At 41.6% G+C, this 18,866-nt stretch overlaps 1 protein-coding gene across 4 annotated transcripts in view; it reads right to left on the reverse strand.

Moving 5' to 3' along the window:
* The window catches only part of CACNA2D3 (calcium voltage-gated channel auxiliary subunit alpha2delta 3), an 832,052-nt gene that overhangs the window by 642,746 nt on the left and 170,440 nt on the right, over positions 1-18,866 (reverse strand). For all 4 annotated transcript variants that reach the window (XR_011526928.1, XM_070574989.1, XM_070574988.1 and 1 more), the window contains one exon: positions 14,793-14,909. Coding sequence is in view for 3 of the 4 variants with exons in the window: in XM_070574989.1 (XP_070431090.1) it covers positions 14,793-14,909 (117 nt within the window). In the remaining variant the exon portion in view is untranslated. The remainder of the gene's footprint in view (positions 1-14,792; positions 14,910-18,866) is intronic.

Consider the following 18,866-nt stretch of genomic DNA (forward strand, 5'->3'; position numbering starts at 1 on the left):
CCTGAGGAGATGCTCTGGAATCACTGGGTGCACAGTGAGGGAGTCTCTCTGAGTATATTCCCAAGGATATGATTTCCCTCCCCAACTGAAAATCACAAAAAACCAATTAGAAAGCACACAAGAAAAAAAAAATCTCCATTTTCCCCTGATGGTACAAAGCATTCCGTGTTGTCTGTTCAAGCAGCCAGTACAGCTTGGGATGTGCAATCAATGATATTCCAGCTGATTTTTAACAAAGACTCTGATTACTCGAAGGGGCTGTCACCCCTCTGCTGAATGCAGCGTAAATGAAATGCCAATGAATTCCTAACTACCTTTTCATTTTCCCCTCATAACCTAATTGAGAAAACATAAATAATCTCGCTGTGTTTGTGGGACCAGCTGCTCCTCACCTTGATATGGGACACTGAGCAAAGACCAAAAGAGGACAAGTGATGTCACCAACACCACATCCTTGGTTAAACACACGAAATATGTGTTCAAAATATTTCTGACAACTTTAATTTGTTGCCAGTAATTTATACAATTATAGCCATGGTCTTTTATTATTGTTATTATTATTATTAATTATTATGGCTTTGTCCTGTCATTTGGATCTAGTGATGCTGACCCTCCAGGGATTCACCATAATTTCTTCCCACCCACAAATCTTTTAAGACTTCTGTTGCCTCACTCCGGTATAAGTTAAGTGGCATGATTCTCTACCTGGTCTGGTGTGTTGAAACAATAAAGTAATACTCAGAACAATCAGAGGAGGAACCAGCCCTAGGTACAATGCTGCTGTGCTGGCTTCCCTCCCCCGCTCCTCTTTGGTGCAGACAGTGTCCCACATATCTTCCATCTGCAGACAGACACCTCGCTCATCAGGTTCTGGCTGGAGAGGCAGCCAGAGAGCACCGCAGGGTGAGCTCGGCCTCTCTTCCTGGGTTCCTGATGGGGGTAATTGCTACTTGGGCTAAAGTCAGGGACCAGCACTGTAATTTCACACAGGGTCTCCATGGCCACAAGCCTCTGTTCCGCAGGCTGCTTGGTCCACTTGGTCTTGGCCAAACTGACAGGAAATCTTTCAAAACTGGCTTTTGTAAATGGAGAATAAAAATAGTCAATGAAAATGGGAAATATGATTTTAAATGACATTTCACTTTGGATGGGAGTAGAAGTCTTTTTCTTTTTCTTTTTATCATTGCACAAGATAAACCAAATCCAAACTTTGCTTGTGAGACAGAGAGAAATAGATGGTTTGGTGGGGCGCAGGGGGCAGGGCAGGCACTAGTACACAGGAAATGCTCGGACCTTACCCAGCCCACACCCTGGTGACCCGGCAGTCTTCCCAAGCATGGGGCACTTTCCTCATGACAGCATCATTACCAGTATGGCAAGTTCATTCATTCACAGACACTTACCGAGCACCCTGCCTGGGTTCAGTGCATATTAGGGGGAACATAGCCATCATGTCCCTGCCCTCATGACAGTTGGGTTCTAGGGCGGAGTCGGGCAATATGCAAGTCAGCATTGAGATAAACAGAGTAAGTACAACCTTCAAACGTTACAAAGGGAGTAAGCAGGATGCTGTGATAGACAATGCTGGCAGGGGTGGGGCAGGGCTCCAGATGGGTACCTTGACCCAACCATGCTACAGCTGGCACAACACCAAGCCCAGAAGGTGAGAAAGAGTTTGGCAACTACTCTCAGCATTGCTCCAAAATTCTCCTTCATGACATCACGCTCAAATTTATGAACAGCATCTTGAACCTGCTCATTACATCAGTTTGCTCCATTTCTTGGGGGTAGTAAGCTGCCTGTCTTTACCACCTGCCACATGAAGAGAAACATCTGCCAAGCCTGGAGGCACACGTCCTGGCTCTAGCATCCAGCCTGTGTATTACAACCAAAAGATCCCTCAGCCAGGCACAGAGACTATTGGAAATTTATGGGGTTATTCTGCTAAGTCATGGCTCTGCAACCCTGACTTCTTCCTCTCTCCCCTGTCCAAGAATCAAGTCTCCCTTCATCAGTTCCAAGCAAATGGAAGGAAGGAGGGAGGGAGGGAAGGACGGAAGGAGGGAAGGGAGAGGGAGAGGTGGGGAGAGGGAGGGAAGGGATGGAGAGGGAGAAAGAAAGAAAGAAAGAAAATTTTTATTTGATTCCTCCTACAGAAATTGCTAACCTTTTTTGTCCAGTCGAAGCAGCTGGTCCAGTGTCTGCCCATTTCACCTCCCCCATTCACCCAGTTCTAGGAGGAAGCCCACTGGGGAGAGACTGGGCTGAAGCCCACGACTAGTCTAAGACGGCGACAGCTTGACTTGGGGTGGCACGCAGACATCTCACTGCTTGGAACAGACAGTGAAGGGTTCTGGAAAGCCTATGAGTCCTACAGTTTCTCTGCAGTTAAGCTTGATACTTTCCTTTCCCCTTCGTTATTCAGGAGTTCTCTGGTCAAAAGGGAAGAGGTGTAACCCATGACTGCTCTCTGACTTCAAGTTATCCTGACTCCAAGATGAAGGTCTGCGAGTCAGGCAACAAACGTTTAACAAGACTTAACTGTAGGTTCAGACACTGTGACAGGTGCTTGGCAGTGACAGGTGACAGGTGCTTGGGGACAAAGCAGGTCAGGGAAAATAAATAGTACAGTATAAACAGCAGGAAAGGGTATTAACAGGCAGTTTATTTAAAAAAAAGAAATAATTAATAAACACATAAAAATATGGCCAACTTTCCTACATAGTGCCATAAGGAGAAGTGAACCAAAGTGACCCTGGCCCTTGATCTGGGAGCCCTGACAAAGAGCCAGCTGGGAATGGGGTCCTTTCCCAGTGAGAGGGCTGCACCAAGCTCAAATTCTCTAGAGATTAGTGACTTTCTCCCACAGTACGGGGGTCTGAGACACTCCAGTACCACAATCCTCAGGTGCTGGGCTGCTGGTGTTCAAGACAACTCCTCCAAACAACTGGCACCCCAAATCCAGGCAGCCTGGTGTCAGTCAGTGTGTCCCACACCCCCCTCACCCATCCACCAGGCTGTTCTCATGATACACTCCAGGAAGGAAGAGGGCAGGGTCCTCCGAGTGTGTCCAAGAAAGTGCCGGGGCCCACACATCTCCCTGTGGGGTGGTGGGGACCAGCACCGGGGCCTTCTCTATGTTGTGACATTGATGTCCATGCTCTGTGACATTGTGCAGTTTGCCTCACACTCCGGTGCCGGGCAGGTGGGGAGCCAGAAAAGATCCACCATGCCAAGTAGTGAGTAATTAAAGAAATGAAGTAAAATGAGATGCTACTTTTTGCCTGTAAGATTGAAAAAGACCAAAAGACTAACAATAGTAAAACATGAGAGAGTGAGAGAGGAAAGTAGAGAAACAGTGCCTCTCCCATCACACAGGTGGGAGCACAAGCAGGTGATGCTGTCAAGAGGACAAGCTGGCAACATGTACCAAAAGCCTTCATTTTACTTCTAGGAATACAGCCTAATAAATGCATCAAACAAATGGACAAAAGTTTCTCTGCAAGAGAATTTGTCATTTTATTGCTTATAATAGTGAAATACTGTAAATGACATCAATGTTCACCAAGAGAGAATTGTTTGATTGGAACATCCAGAAAGAAGACTATCAATAAGTCATGAAAAAGAATAGAAATATATATTCATTGACATAGAAAAATGTCCACAACATGCAACATTTTTAAAAAGCTGGTTACTTGGGGGTGGCCCCATGGCCTAGTGGTTAAGTTCGCATTCCACTTCGGCGGCCCAGGTTTTGGCTGGTTCGGATCCTGGTCGCAAACATGGCACCACTCGTCAGGCCACACTGAGGCAGCGTCCCACATAGCACAATGAGAAGGACCTACAACTAAAATATACAACTGTGTACTGGGGGGTTCTGGGGAGAAAAAGCAAAAAAAAAAAAAAGATTGGCAACAGTGGTTAGCTTAGGTGCCAATCATTTTTTTTTTTTTAAGATTTTATTTTTCCTTTTTCTCTCCATAGTCCCCTGGTACATAGTTGTGTATTTTTAGTTGTGGGTCCTTCTAGTTGTGGCATGTGGGATGCCGCCTCAGCATGGCCTGATGAGCGGCACCATGTCTACGCCCAGGATTCGAACCATCGAAACCCTGGGCCACAATAGCAGAGTGCGCTAACCTAACCACTCGGCCACGGGGCCAGCCCCAGGTGCCAATCTTTAAAAAAAAAACAAAGCTGGTAACAGGAAAGAATAGCCCAACGTTTTAGAAGATCTTATATATACACACATATGCATATACGCAAGCACAAATTTAAAAAAATTTGGAAGACTAGAAATTAAGATGTTTAAAAGCAAAAGGTATTGAAAGATGTTGTGCCTTTTAATACCTCTTGGTGCTGTGATCTCTACTTTCTCCTTTATTATTTTCTTCACATTCTTTTCCACTTACAATAAACATGTATTGCATAATCAATAAAAACAAAACAAAAAGCATCAGAAAACAAACACAGGTGAGGCGAATTAGAAAACAGAACACCCAAAATTAAGTCTCCCATAAAGCTCTGAAAATGGAGAGCTTTCAGTCAAATATATGGAAATGAGACAAATAACCATGAAGTTGGAAGGTTTGGCACAGTGGTTCTACCCACAAAGGAGACCCTTTGTATAGGCCAACATCCCCAGAATAAGCAGAAAAGCTAGGATACAGTTCACCAAGCCAACCAAACTTCCAATACATGCGGCTGAGAGAAAAGAAAGAGCTGAGCCGGGAGATGGAGTGACACATACAAGATGTCCAGTGGTTCTCCCTTCTTCCCTCAGCAGGAAGCTTATCTCCCACAGGAGGCAGGTGAGCTGCTCACTCTCACCATAGTGGGTGGGAGAGCAGCCTTCTGGGCCTCCTCATGAGACTCAGGCTGGTACAATCCAAAGTATGCTAGAGGAAACCCCAGCCCCATTTGGGGTGAAACCCACGAAGACCACGCAGTTCCATGTGGTTTTGCCCTCAAGCATTAAGGATGGCTCACCGACCTCATCAAAACTGGTGAATCCAGATTGTTGCTATTTTTTAAATTTCTTCTGGTTTGAGGTTTCTGCTTTAAACTTTCTTATGCATACGTATGGGATTTTGCAACCCAGTTGGCCATGAAAGAAAGAGGAAAAAAAGCAAATAGGCTATAAGATACAGCAACATAAAAAATAATAGTCTCTTCCTTCTTTATCTGTGACTCAAAACATTACTTTTTTCTGAAACAAATTTATTCCTCTTTCAAGGAACAAGTTTTGAAATTTTGAGATGAGATCAGAAACGAACACAAGGTAGAAAAATCTTTTAGATACGTACAGCCATCTCTATTGGCAGAGAACCAAAGGCCATCCTAGCAATGTTAGGTACATTCAGCTCCTGTGATCTCTACAGCTCATTTTGGACTTAGTACTAAAGAGTCCTTATGATCGAAGAGTCATTTTATACAGGGAGAATCAGTTCTGTCCTAAAAACCTTTCCTTAATTTAGAAATTTAGAAACAAAAGGGTTGATTTCATTTCCAACTTAATGGGTACCCTTTTGAAAGCATGCCTCACCAACAATTTTCACAACACCTACAGAATTTTTAAACCATAAGCATTCACATAGTCCCTGTAGATATTAATCTCTTATATAGCATATATTTTTGGTACAAAGCATGCTTTCCTTGGGTGCATCCTGCTTTTCATGCCTCAGTGTATATATTTACATAAAAACAGAGATGTATTTTATAGTCATACATATGTAGACATGCACCAGTCACAAAACAGCTAGAGAAAGTTGCTTTAATGGTAGCCTCTAGCTTTTTGGAAGATTGGCGTAAATCTCTTCTGCAGGGGGAAAAAAAATCCATTTTTCTGAGAAGGTAAATGTTTATTAAATGCAAATACTGATATTCGTTACCTAGGAAAAATGTCTTGCTGCATGTGGAATTCCTCGATAAAAAGCTTTCAAGTCCCAGGTTTCTCCAGATAAACCCCTATCGGTGAACTGATGCGTGAATGCACTGAAATTGAATTACTGTACAACAGCAATTACTTTCCACAGTACAGCTATAATGGGAATCAGTTCCGCAATGAACAGCAGGTAGTATAGGAAGGGGGGAAAAACTTCATATATAATCTAGTCTCTTTTAGCTATTCCCAAGAAGCAAGGATATTTATTTTTAAGCAAAACACTCTTTTTCGAGTGCCTGATTTATCATTTTATCAATGTAAATTGGAAAATAAGTGAAACAGGATTAAGTTTATTTACAGGTAGGAGCTTCAGGGTGCCTTGAAAATTTATTAAATATCTTATCCAAGGTTGGAAAACAACAGACTCTTCTCTTAGTGAGTTTAGCTACAACTTGCTTTTTATGTCTCTTTACAGCCCCCCAGGCCCCAGTGAAGTTTGTTCTTTTAGACACTGCTAATTAACCATTTTGGGGAGAAAATTAATTTGAACAGCAAACTAAAATACTTCATGCTTTGCCTGATATGCTACCAAAATAGATACCATCCTATAATTCTCCCTGTCTCTGTGAAATGTGTTTAAGTCTGTGGAGGCCTAAACTCCATACTGCCCCACGGTGCAAGCTGTGTGGATCCATGGCCCTAAAACCAGCACCACCTGGGAAGACAGAAGGAAGTTCCAACTCTGCCCCAAATCAGCGTGATGGAGGCAGTGCCCGCCCCAGAGCTGCTCCACATGATCAAAGGCAACAACCACTCCGGAGAATTCACCCTTAGAAAACGATTCTGGAAAACACTAGTATACATTTATAAATTCTCCAAAGTCCTTTCCGTCATTTCCTGGTTTATCTACTTTTTTTCAGCTTGTGCTGCTCATCTTGATCATAGGGACTGTTCTGAAATCACAGGTTCATTATTTCCCACTGGCTGTGTTGGAATGTGTCCTAAAGGCATATTCCTATAATCAGAGATCCCCGTGGTTACTCAGAGTTACTTCCTACAGATCCTCCTCCAACTGCACACTTAGCTGTGCTTGCTCGGAGTTCCCTGGAGCCTCGGAAAATCCTGCCAGCTGTGTGATGATTTGTCTACTCCTAGTGGAGGCTCGGATTGGATTTCAAAGACAAAGGAAAGGCTGGGGCAGCCTGTCCACATAACCAACACCACGAAATGCACATCCTTTGCCTTCACTCTCCCCTCAAATCAGGAAAAAGAGTTTGTCACCGTCAGCAACTCAGGAGAAAGGGGAGCTCTGTCAAATGGGCCTCCTGTCAATATTCCAGCTGAGCTCTGATTTGTGACACAGTCCAGCATTTCCAGGTGTCACTTAGGAATGACCCAAGCAGAGTCCGCAGTCGACAGATGACTGATGAATAACACTCTCTCCGCATTCAGGAGGTGAAATTTCTCCCTTGAAATGGTAATGAACTAAAAGCAAATTGATTCCATTTCTCGTCCATTCATCAGGACTTAAAACTTGATAAACTGCTCAGCAACATTCATTCAGGGCTTGAACAAAGAAGTGGGGAGACAATGCTTTGGGCGCAATCCTTATACACAAAAGCAAGGAGCAGCATCGCTGCATCAAACCCGACTTGGCTTTAAGTTAAAACAACCTACATCAAGCTTCTGAGAGGATTTGAAAAAATTTACTTAAACCACCATTGGCATTAAAAAGTGCTAGAAAATATTAGTTAAGAAATGCTACCATAATGACAGCACCATTATGTTAATGGCAATTATTGAAGCTAAGGTTATTTGTAATTTGTGAGCCTGGAAAAAAAATGTTACATACAGTCCATTACCAACCAGATGACAGAGGTTATGTAATGGACAGCCACTTTAGGTTTCACATTTTCTTCAGACATCTGACGGGGAGAAAATAGGACTTTCTGTGATAGGATAATTGCATAGTGGAGAGTAATTCAAATAGGGGACGAGTAGGAAAAAATCACTCTGGTTCAACTAATCACTGGGAAAAGTGACGGGGTGAAATGAGGAAATCAAGCCAGAAGAGACAGAGAAGAAGATCAGCAGTGTTTAGCAGCCCAGAGACGACCAGCATGTTAAAGGACTGGGTGACTGCCGGACTCCATTTTTTTTTTTTTCTAACACTAACTGAACCGACCTTCACAGACTAAAGGTGTTAGCGCAGTTTTCTAAATCGCTGTTGCCAGTTTCATAAATATTTTATATACATCAATGGGAACTTTAATAATCAGTGTAGTTTGTGAACCAGTTTTTTCTTCTATATGTTCTTGGGTCCTCACATCCATCCGCCACTGATGAGCGTTTGGCTGAATCAGTTATTGGCAGGGAGACACCCAGGAAGGCACCAGGGCTTCCCACCTGACTCAGATTGCTGGGGGTGGAGATGGGGACTTGGGAAGGGAAGATTGCCAGGCAGGGTGCATCACAGTGATGGAGCAAACACTGAAACCCGTTCTTCCCCTGAGCCATTTGAGAAGGGGGTCGCTGCTCGGTGGGTGGCACGGGAAAGAAAGAGCCCTGTTGCACAGAGGTGCATTCTAGGGCAACACGGTAAATAATGGCTCCCCTGCAAACCCACAGGCAAATTTGGATCTGAGGTCATTGCTCTCCAAATGCTCACAAATCCTACAGGCAAACAGCAACTTTTCCTATTTGAGAAGCGAGATAACATTATAATATGAAAAATAGTCACACCCACTGCTCCCCTGGACTCAGCATAAACCAGCACCCAGGAGGCCTCTCAGTGGCCACCTCATCTCATTCCAAATGCCACATGGTTCATGACTGCTGCCAACAGAGCCACACAGTTCACAATGGGGACCAGCCCGATCACAAGGATGCAACTGTCACCACACCAAGCCCCAACTTGACACACAAGCCCTCTTTGCTGTTTAAAGACTGAGAGCAGGGGAGAGCCACATATCACTGGACCAGTTAACCTAGATTTTATGGCATCAAGTGTGCTTACAAAGGGCCTCATACATCTATTTTAAAATACATAAAATACACAGTTCAGAGAATCCTGGATGCCTTTATTCTGGGAACATTTCAAATCAAATAGAGCAACTAGTTTTTTTCTCCTTCTCAAAGGAATCAAACCACCCATATCAGTCTTTTTTTTCCTTAACCTCACTAATTTAAAGCAAAAAGGTTTCAAAATTAGGTTCCCTCCTGTCATCATCCAGGAGCTTCCTGAAGCTTTAAGACTCTTTCCCTATTACATGCTTACACATTGGAAGGTCCCTTAACCAGCAGTAACAGCAAACATTTGCTGAATATTTACTGTTTGTCAGGCACTGTGCTAAACACTTCACACAGATAGACGCAAAGGCACGGCAATCCCACTGCCTGGATGCAAAAGAAACCCTACTGAGCCTGCCCATATGACCTGGGCAAATGACTTCACCCTGCCAAGCCCGTGTGCTCATCTCCAAACCAATGATATACTAACAGTATGTCACTCCTGGGGTAGACGTGAGAATGAAATAAGATGACATATATAAAGTGTTTAGCACAGGGCCTGGTGCAGAGTAAGCTCAGTAAACATAGCCTAGATGAGTAAGGCCTCGATGACTCCTCCTAACATCTCCAGGGAGGTAAGAGGAAAAGAGGTCCGCCAGGTTGCTCAGCTTTTCTCATGGGCCTCCCACCTTGAGGCAGAGCTGAGATTCAGAACAATCCTCTCTCCTCCGGCTGAGCCTATGATTCACATGCCATGTGGGCCCCTGCCTCCAAGTGACCAGGCCCAGGTTCTGGGGCTGGCTGGGCCTCTGTGTTACAGTGGCATGCTGCACAAGCCCCTCGAATTCCAGACACCAGGGCTCCTTATCTGTCAACCACAGCGGTAGAACCTAAAGATAGTTCTGTCCCTTTCTACTCTAAAATCCTGTGATTTACGAGGAAATTCAAGTTTAAACAGTAACAGCATTTCCCTCTCTCAAATTGACAAAGCTGTTACTAGTATTTAAAGCAAAACAAAACATTTTTATTTTATGCAAAGATTCAGGAAAATGAGCACTCACGTACCACTCCTGCTGGAGCGACTGTAAATTAACAGAATCTTAACTGGACAGACATGTTTTCACGTGCGTAAAGAGCCTTGAAGGTTGGTTCAGAGCCTTTGAACCGTCTTGCATGTTCAGCAATTCATCTTAAGGAAATCAAAGTACCCTGCAGGATCCGAGGGTGTGGAAGTGATAAAGAACGTGGACTCTGGGGTCCATGTGCCTGCAGCCCGTCTCTTATTCCCCATGAGACCTCGGGGAAGCAGTAACTTCTGCCTCTCAGTCCTCTCTTTTGTAAAACAGGGATAATAATAGTAACTTCCATCACGGGGCTATGGGTACGTGTAAAATCCTTAGGGGAACACCCAACATGTAGCAGGTACTGAGTTGGTTGATCTATTATTAATATACAGGAAGATTCACAGCAACGTTATTTATATCAAAATGTGCAAACAGCTAAAATATCCAGATATAGAGAAATAGTCAATCAATTACGACACACTCATAGATGAAATGTTATGCAGCCTTATAAGAATATCACAAAATACAGTGACACAAGAAAATGCTCACACTACAACAGCACTTCTACAGAAGTGAAAAGAAGCTGGATACAAAAGTGAACAGACAATACAATTGCAAATTTGAAAAAAAGAAAAACACACACAAGTACACCCATAGAAATCCAAAGAAAAAAGACTGGAAGGAAGGAAATACACAAGAATATAAGCCATGGTTTCCTGCCAAGAGGCGGGAGTTTTAGATTATCTTTTTCTCTCTTTAATACTTCTCAATATATTCTTAAAGTTCCAGCAAAGTGGTGTTCATTTTATGAATAGAAAATAGTAGGGCCAGCCCCAGTTGCCTAGTGGTTAAGTTTGGCGCACTCTGCTTCGGCAGCCCAGGTTTGGTACCTGGGCGTGGACCTACACCACTTGCCTGCCAGTGGCCATGCAGTGGCGATGGCTCACATACAAAAAAAGGAAGATTGGCAACAGATGTTAGCTCAAGGAGAACCGTCCTCAGCAAAAAAAAACAAAGAAAGAAAGAAAGAAAACAGTAATTATGGTGGGCTTTTTTTTTTTTAATTTCTATTTCAGGATTCTGACTACTACATTTGAATGGCTATCATGCTGCCATGTCTGTAAAGAATACCATTTGTTTCAAGATAGTGACATAAAGACACTCCAAGGGCGCCCCATACAGCTCCCAGCACTGGCTGTCAAGACATTTCTGTGACTGATAGAAGTATTTTTTTTTTCTAAGGCACTTCAGAGTTTCCACCAAGAAGTCTCATCTTATTTACATTAATAATCATGGTAGCAGCAGAAGCCACCATTCCCTGACCACTATGTATGTACCAGGATCTGTGCTAAGTGGCTCAAAACCATAACTTTGTTTGATCTTCACGCCCACTCTGTGAGTTTTTCCCACTTTACAGATGAGGAAATTGAGGTTCATGAAGGCTGTTTTGCAAAAGGTGGAAGGTCAGTAAGTGACAAAGGCAGGCACTGAACCCAGGTCAACCTCCTGCTTGTACCTATGAAACTACACTCCCTCTATCCCGGAATCAAAATGGTATGAAAATGTTTTAGGGACAAGTAAATGTGTGGGAAAATTAGGTCTAAAGCAGAAATATGTTGTAGAAATTTGGCTTTGCCAATTAATTGTGAGAAAAACTAAAGTAGGAAGTGGTCTTTTACAGCAAAGTGATTCTTGAGATAATTATTAAAACTGAAAGCTAAGATACATTAAAAGGATCATACACCATGATCAAGTGGGATTTATACGAGGGATGCAGGGATGGTTCAACATCCACAAATCAATGAACATGATACACCACATTAACAAAATGAGGAATAAAAACCACATAATCATCTCAATAGATGCAGAGAAAGCATTTGACATGATCCAACATCCATTTATGATTAAAAACTCTCAATAAAATGGGTATAAAAAGAAAGTACCTCAACATAATAAAGCCAATATATGACAAACCCCCAGCCAACATCATATTTGATGGTGAAAAACTAAAAGCCATCCCTCTGAGAAGAGGAGCAAGACAAGGGTGCCCACTCTCACCACTCCTCTTCAACATAGTACTGGAAGTTTTGGCCAGAGCGATTAGGCAAGAAAAAGAAAGAAAAGGTAACCAAACTGGAAAAGAAGAAGTGAAACTCTCACTGTTTGTGGATGACATGATTCTATATATAGAAAACCCTAAAGAATGCATCAGAAAACTATTAGAAATAATCAGCAACTACAGCAAAGTTGCAGGGTACAAAATCAACTAACAAAAATCAGTTGCATTTCTATACACCAATAACAAACTGGCAGAAAGAGAAGTCAAGAATACAATCCCATTTACAATCGCAACAAAAAGAATAAAATATCTAGGAATAAATTTAAGCAAGAAAGTGAAAGACCTATACAATGACAATTATAAGACATTATTGAAATAAATCGATGATGACATAAAGAAATGGAAAGATATTCTATGCTCATGGACTGGAAGAATAAACATAGTTAAAATGTCCATTTACCTAAAGCAATCTACAGATTCAGTGCAATGCCAATCAGAATCCCAATGACTTCTTCACGGAAGTAGAACAAAGAATCCTAAAATTCCTATGGGACAACCAAAGACCCCAAATAGCTAAAGCAATCCTGAGAAAAAAGAACAAAGCCAGAGGCATCACAATTCCTGACTTCAAAATATACTACAAAGCTACAGTAATCAACACAGCATTGTACTGGCACAAAAACAGACACACAGATCAACGGAACAGAATTGAAAACCCAGAAATAAAATCACACATCTATGGACAGTTACTCTTCAGCAAAGGAACCAAGAACATACAATGGAGAAAAGAAAGGCTCTTCAATAAATAGTGTTGGGAAAACTAGACAGTCACATGCAAAAGAATGAAAGTAGACCATTATCTTTCACCATACACAAAAATTAACTCAAAATGGATTAAAGACTTGAAAGTAAGACGTGAAACCATAAAACTCCTAGAAGAAAATACAAGGAGTACACTCTTTGATATCAGTCTTTGCAGCATCTTTTTGAATACCATGTCTACTCAGGCAAAGGAAATAAAAGAAAAAATAAACAAATGGGAATTCATAAGACTAAAGAGCTTCTGCAAGGCAAAGGAAACCAGGAGCAAAACAAAAAGACAACCCACCAATTGGGATAAATTTTTGCAAATCATATACCTGACATGGAGTTAATCTCCAAAATATATAAAGAACTCATGCAACCCCACAACAAAAATATAAACAACCCGATCAAAAAATAGGCAGAGGATACGAACAGACATTTTTCCAAAGAAGATATACAGATGGCCAACAGGCACATGAAAAGATGTTCAACATCACTAATCACCAGGGAAATGCAAATCAAAACTACAATGAGATATCACCTTACACCCGTTAGAATGGCTACAATCACCAAGACGAAAAATAAATGTTGGAGAGGACATGGAGAAAAAGGAACCTTCATGCACTGCTGGTGGGAATGCAAACTGCAGCAGCCACTAAGGAAAACAGCATGGCGATTTCTCAAAAAATTAGAAATAGAAATACCATATGGCCCAGGTATCCCACTACTGAGTATTTATCCAAAGAACTTGAAATCAAAAATTCAGAGATTTATGCATCCCTATGTTCACTGCAGCATTATTCACAATAGCCAAGACGTGGAAGCAACCCAAGCACCCTTCAACTAATGAATGGATAAAGAAGATGTAGTATACATATACAACGGAATACTACTCAGCCATAAAAAGACAAAATTATCCCATTTGCAACAACATAGATGGACCTGGAGGGTGTGATTTTAAGCTAAATAAGCCAGACAGAGAAAGACAAATACTGCCTGATTTCACTCATCTGTGAAAGATAAACAAACACATGGATAAAGAGAACAGGTTAGTGGTTACCAGAGGGGAAGGGGGTTAGGGACTAGGTGAAAGGAGTAAAGGGGCACCTATGGTGATGGACAAAAATTACACTATTGCTGGTGAGCACGAAGCAGTCTATACAGAAACTGATAAATAATAATGAGCATCTGAAATTACACAATGTTATAAACTATTATGACTTCAATGAAATAATTGGGGAGAAAAACCCCTAAAGGTAAGCAAACTATACATTAGAAATAAAGAACTCCTCAGATTGCAGTTCTTTGCCATAATCCTGTGCCAATATGGCATTAACATAGGATACTACAACATTCACGTGTCCTAAAACAAGAACATAAGATGCTTTGTTTAGTTGGCAACAAGCAATAAAGTTGGAGACCATCTTAGAAATCCAAAACGATACACTTGTGTACTGCAGTTCTATTTGTCCTGCTGATAATATGAAATTTCAGACAGCTCTTACCAGTCAAGACAAGCATTATAATCACAGTAATATTCCAATAAAGAGAAAGAGAACTTCTGACTTCATCTGGACTCATTTACCCCATTCAGATTTTCAATTCTACATTTTGGCAAGCATTGCTTAAATTTTTTCATGGCTGCTTAATTGAACCACAATGTACCTTTGAATGATTTTTGGCAATTAGTGAATGCATACACAGTCATAAGCCATCCTCCATGGCTGTATAATTAGTGATGCCCCCGAAGAAGGCATAAAATTTTAAGATGAAAATTGGCACCTGAACCCTATATGGAAAGGGCGATTGTGTCCCTTGTAACTGCTTTTCCTTGTTAACTAGACTAAGGAAAAGAAAATGTTTACATAACAGCTGAGTCAACTTTGATATCTGAGGGTTGTGTTCATCAACACCAATTCCCTGAAGCTGCCTTTGTGCCTTCTGGCAACACAGAACAGAAACCAGAAGTACTTACCCTCACTGCTTCCGACTTTTTGTGAAACATCTCTTCCATGTTCTTTGCCAGCTTTTTCACCAGTTGGAGACCATCGATTTCTTCTATGGCAACATCTTTCTCATATTCTTTGTATTTCTGTAAGGAGGGAGGGCAACGTTAAAGGCAAATGATACCACCAGACACCACACCCATGATGTCAGAGCACATCTACCTACAAGGAATCAGTAGAAATAAAGTTATAATGTGATTGTCTCTGCTGGATTTGGGGAGAGTGGATTGTATTTCACAATTATTAAACCAACCAGGGAGAAATGTAAAAACTGGCTCGGGTTCTCTTGGAAACTTCATAGCACCCAGGAAAGGAATAATCCCTAAAGCAATCAAACTCTTTATCATCCATCTTCTTCAGTTTTTTAAATCAACCCTCTACGCTTCCAACTTGACCACACTCAGCCATTCTTCTGGAGGACTGCCCCAGATTCATTAACTATCCTGCAGGCATCACCACTGGAAACTGACTATTCCAGATGCGTCACAAAGTAAAAATGAAGAAACTCAACTTTAGTGGGGTTTTTTTTTCCGTGAACATCACTAAGTTAATTTTTTCATGGCCAAAGACCAGGGACTTAGGAAAAAACAGTTTCAGAGCCATGACTCTAACGTAGAACTACAGCAGGCATCAGCAATCTATGATCCTTGGGCCAAATCTAATCCATCATCTATTTTTATAAATAAAGTTTTACTGGGACAAAACCACACCCATTTGTTTACATATTTGATCAAGTTAAATAGTCATAACAGAGACTAGATGACCCATAAAGACTAAAATATTTACTCTCCGGTCCTTTACAGAAAAAGCTTGCCAACTCCTGAACTGGAGAAGGAAATGAAGAAAGTAAGATGACAGAACATCTTATAAACATTTTTATAATGTTAGCGTCCTTGCTGTGGATTTTAGTATTTCAATTCGATTCAATTATTGAGGACTTCCAATGTGCCCCAGGAGAGCACAGAAATGAGCATATACAGCAAGCACAAAAACCATAAAAACAACACTTTTTGTAAGATTTCATAATTTGTTAGTTTGTTCATAAAGGACTGATTTGACTCACAGTTGACTCAAATTCTCAAAGACAATTTTTCATTTGAAATCTATCACATCCCCTGGTAATTTATCTGTTTAAACCAGCAGTTCTCAAAGGAGTCCAAGAACCCCTGTGGGGTCCCTGAGACCATTTCAGGGGTCCATGAAGTCCTCGTTTCTTCCAACAGCATTTCTAGGTGAAGCCAGGCTTTCTTCATAGATTTCAGCAAACACAACAGCCTGAACACAGAAGCAGAGATAAGAATCCACATTCTTATCTGGAAGAATCCATTGTCTTCTCTCAAACATTAAAGAGATTTGCAAAAACAAAACCAAAAAAATACTACTCCCCTAATTTTTTTCGTTTGGGGAAATATAGTTATTTTTCATAAAACATGTTATTTATGTTAAAATGTTATGAGTTTTTATGTTTTGAACTCATTTATTTTTAAATTCCTTCATTTTAATTTCTAATATGGCAAATATCAATAGCTACAACTGACATAAGAAGAAGCCCACAGGAGTCCTCAATATTTTCTAAGAGTGTAAAGCAGTCCTGAGACCAAAATTTTGGCTTAACTAAAGATCTAATTTTGTTCCCACTGGAAAGAAATATTGCTTATTAATAAACATCTTCCAAATGGAGTTTGAAATACTTTTAATGTCAGTAGGAATCCCTTACATTTACAGAGCTATCAAAAAAGGCTGGGGAACTAAAAATATTAGGGGCTTTATATTTACCCTTATTTGTGGGGAAAACCTGAATCAGTTATTAACCCCTGACCCCAAGCTTCCACTTAGGAAAAACAAGGGGCTCCCCAGCTTCTCTTGGCTCTAGAGACCTTGAGAGTCATTTTTGAAGTGGAAAATATAATGACTTTTTAATGTCAGGATAACTTTTTAGGTATAAATTTATATTTTCTCCCCAATTCCCCTTGTTTACCTTCAAAAATGTAAACTGAGAGGAGGCTCAGTCTTTCCTTGCCCCAAGGAAAGGAGTGTGTGTGTGTGTGTGTGCACACGCACATGCATGCACATGTGTCACACAAAATGCTTCCTGTCCTAGCTAAGATTTCCAAGTCCTTTGAGGCAATAAAACTGGGTGTTCTGAAAGGAAAAAACTAGAGTTTAAGGACAGGGGGTGTTCCATGGAAATGAACATACAAGAGAATTCATCGAATCTCTAAGACTAAAATGAAATCCTGGACCCTGAGGGCATCTCACCACAGAGAGATCCCAGTGCCCATTACTGGACTCTGGCAGAGTAGGAGGTCACAAGGGCAGGAAGGGATCTTCAGACTTGGCACTGGGGCCTCTGACCCAAATATCAGACCCAAGGCCTGGTATTTCTCAGAATTAAGGGGATCCTGAAGAAATATACAAAATGCTACTCTGGACTGCCTGAGTCTAGACCAAGACAGACTACTTATAAGATGTGCTGAGCTGCTCCATGTGGTTCTATAATGGACCATGAGTTGCAAGTGACATGCTTCTCCCTGCTCCCTGAAAACATCCAAAAGCTCCTACGTTTGCCTTGAGAGTCTCTCTCTTATATCTCACCTGGAAAACCAGTATTCCTTCATCTAGCCTTCCCCTCCTCAAGAAGCCTGTCCTGGTTCCCCAAGACAAGAAAGCTGCATCCTCCCTCTGAGCCCCCATTTGCTCATCACTCCTGCCATCAGAGCTTGAGTGGCCCAGGAGGCAAGAACAGATCCTCATGGTCATCCACCAGCCCACAGCAGACACTCACAGCACTTCTCTGGATGAAGCTTGTTGTAGAACAATTGCAATGTTACAATACAAGGAAGATGCAAGTAATAATGCAGCTGCATTTTGTCCTATGGTCCTGTAAGTGTGACCTCCCCACCCCTTGGGAGGTTAACTGGATTGGCCTGGGATATAGGACTCCAGCCAGCCCAACCCTGGCTCAAGCTAACAGCCTCCTCTGGTGTATGAATAAAACTTCAATGACAATCACTGGAAACTTTCCCTAAGCTCAAATGCAAGCCAACATCTTTGGAGCCAAAAATCCTGGGAGTTCTCTGCTGCCTGCCAGATGTGCTCCAAAAGCCAACAGCCAAGGCCAGCTTCTACCCAAGCCTGATTCACTACCCAAAATACAAAGTTCAAGAAGTGAGTAAAACCAAACAAAACTAATGTTGGCCTAATATTTACAAAGTCAGTGAAATAAATCTCTGTCTTAAGTAATTCTGTAACAAAAAATGATCTAGAGATTAGATTAAAAAAAATAAAGTGAATTTCACGATTAGCTGAATTTTTTGGTTTTTATATTAAGCCCCATTATTCTGGCCATACCTGTCACATGCACATGTTTCTCTCCCAAGAGACCTCCAGAGGAGAATTAATTGACTTAACTCTGACTATCCACCAAGTTTTCAATGAGACCTTCCCACATCCTCTCTTCTGACTCTGTGCATGAAAAGGAGCCACTTACCTTACAGAGGGTTGTCAGTCTCCCAGGGCTAATTGTGCCTGGTGACCTAGCTAACTAATCTCAACACAAAGCTCTTTGCCAAGGATTCTAGATCTGGGACAAACTCACCAGTTCACTGGTTCCATTCCTCTGCCAGCCTAAGTCCTCTTCCTTCAGGACATGTGATAATGGGTCCTCTTTGCCAATGAGCCAAGTCTATACTACCTTCTTACCTTGGGGAAATTACTCCATAAGCAAAAAACACTCTGCTTTTCAAGATGTGTTAATGTCTTCTGGAATCAGGTCAGAATAATGTAACGCCTTACTCTTACCAGGAAATGTTACACTTTGCTGGAATCAAAGGATTTTGAAGAACAGAGAGAGTAACTCAATGATAGGCATTAATCAGTTGCAAGCCCTTAATGGCTTAGAATGGTGATATGTATCAAAACCATTAACAATGTCCCTACTGTACAAAACCAAGCAATCTGATCTCCAGCAACTGGACAAAGCAAGCTACAACACCACAACAGAATTCCACACAGCCATCCCAAACTGTGTAAAAGAACGTAGG

The sequence above is a fragment of the Equus przewalskii genome, chromosome 15 (assembly GCF_037783145.1).
Source record: "Equus przewalskii isolate Varuska chromosome 15, EquPr2, whole genome shotgun sequence".
In the NCBI taxonomy this organism is placed as follows: domain Eukaryota; kingdom Metazoa; phylum Chordata; class Mammalia; order Perissodactyla; family Equidae; genus Equus; species Equus przewalskii.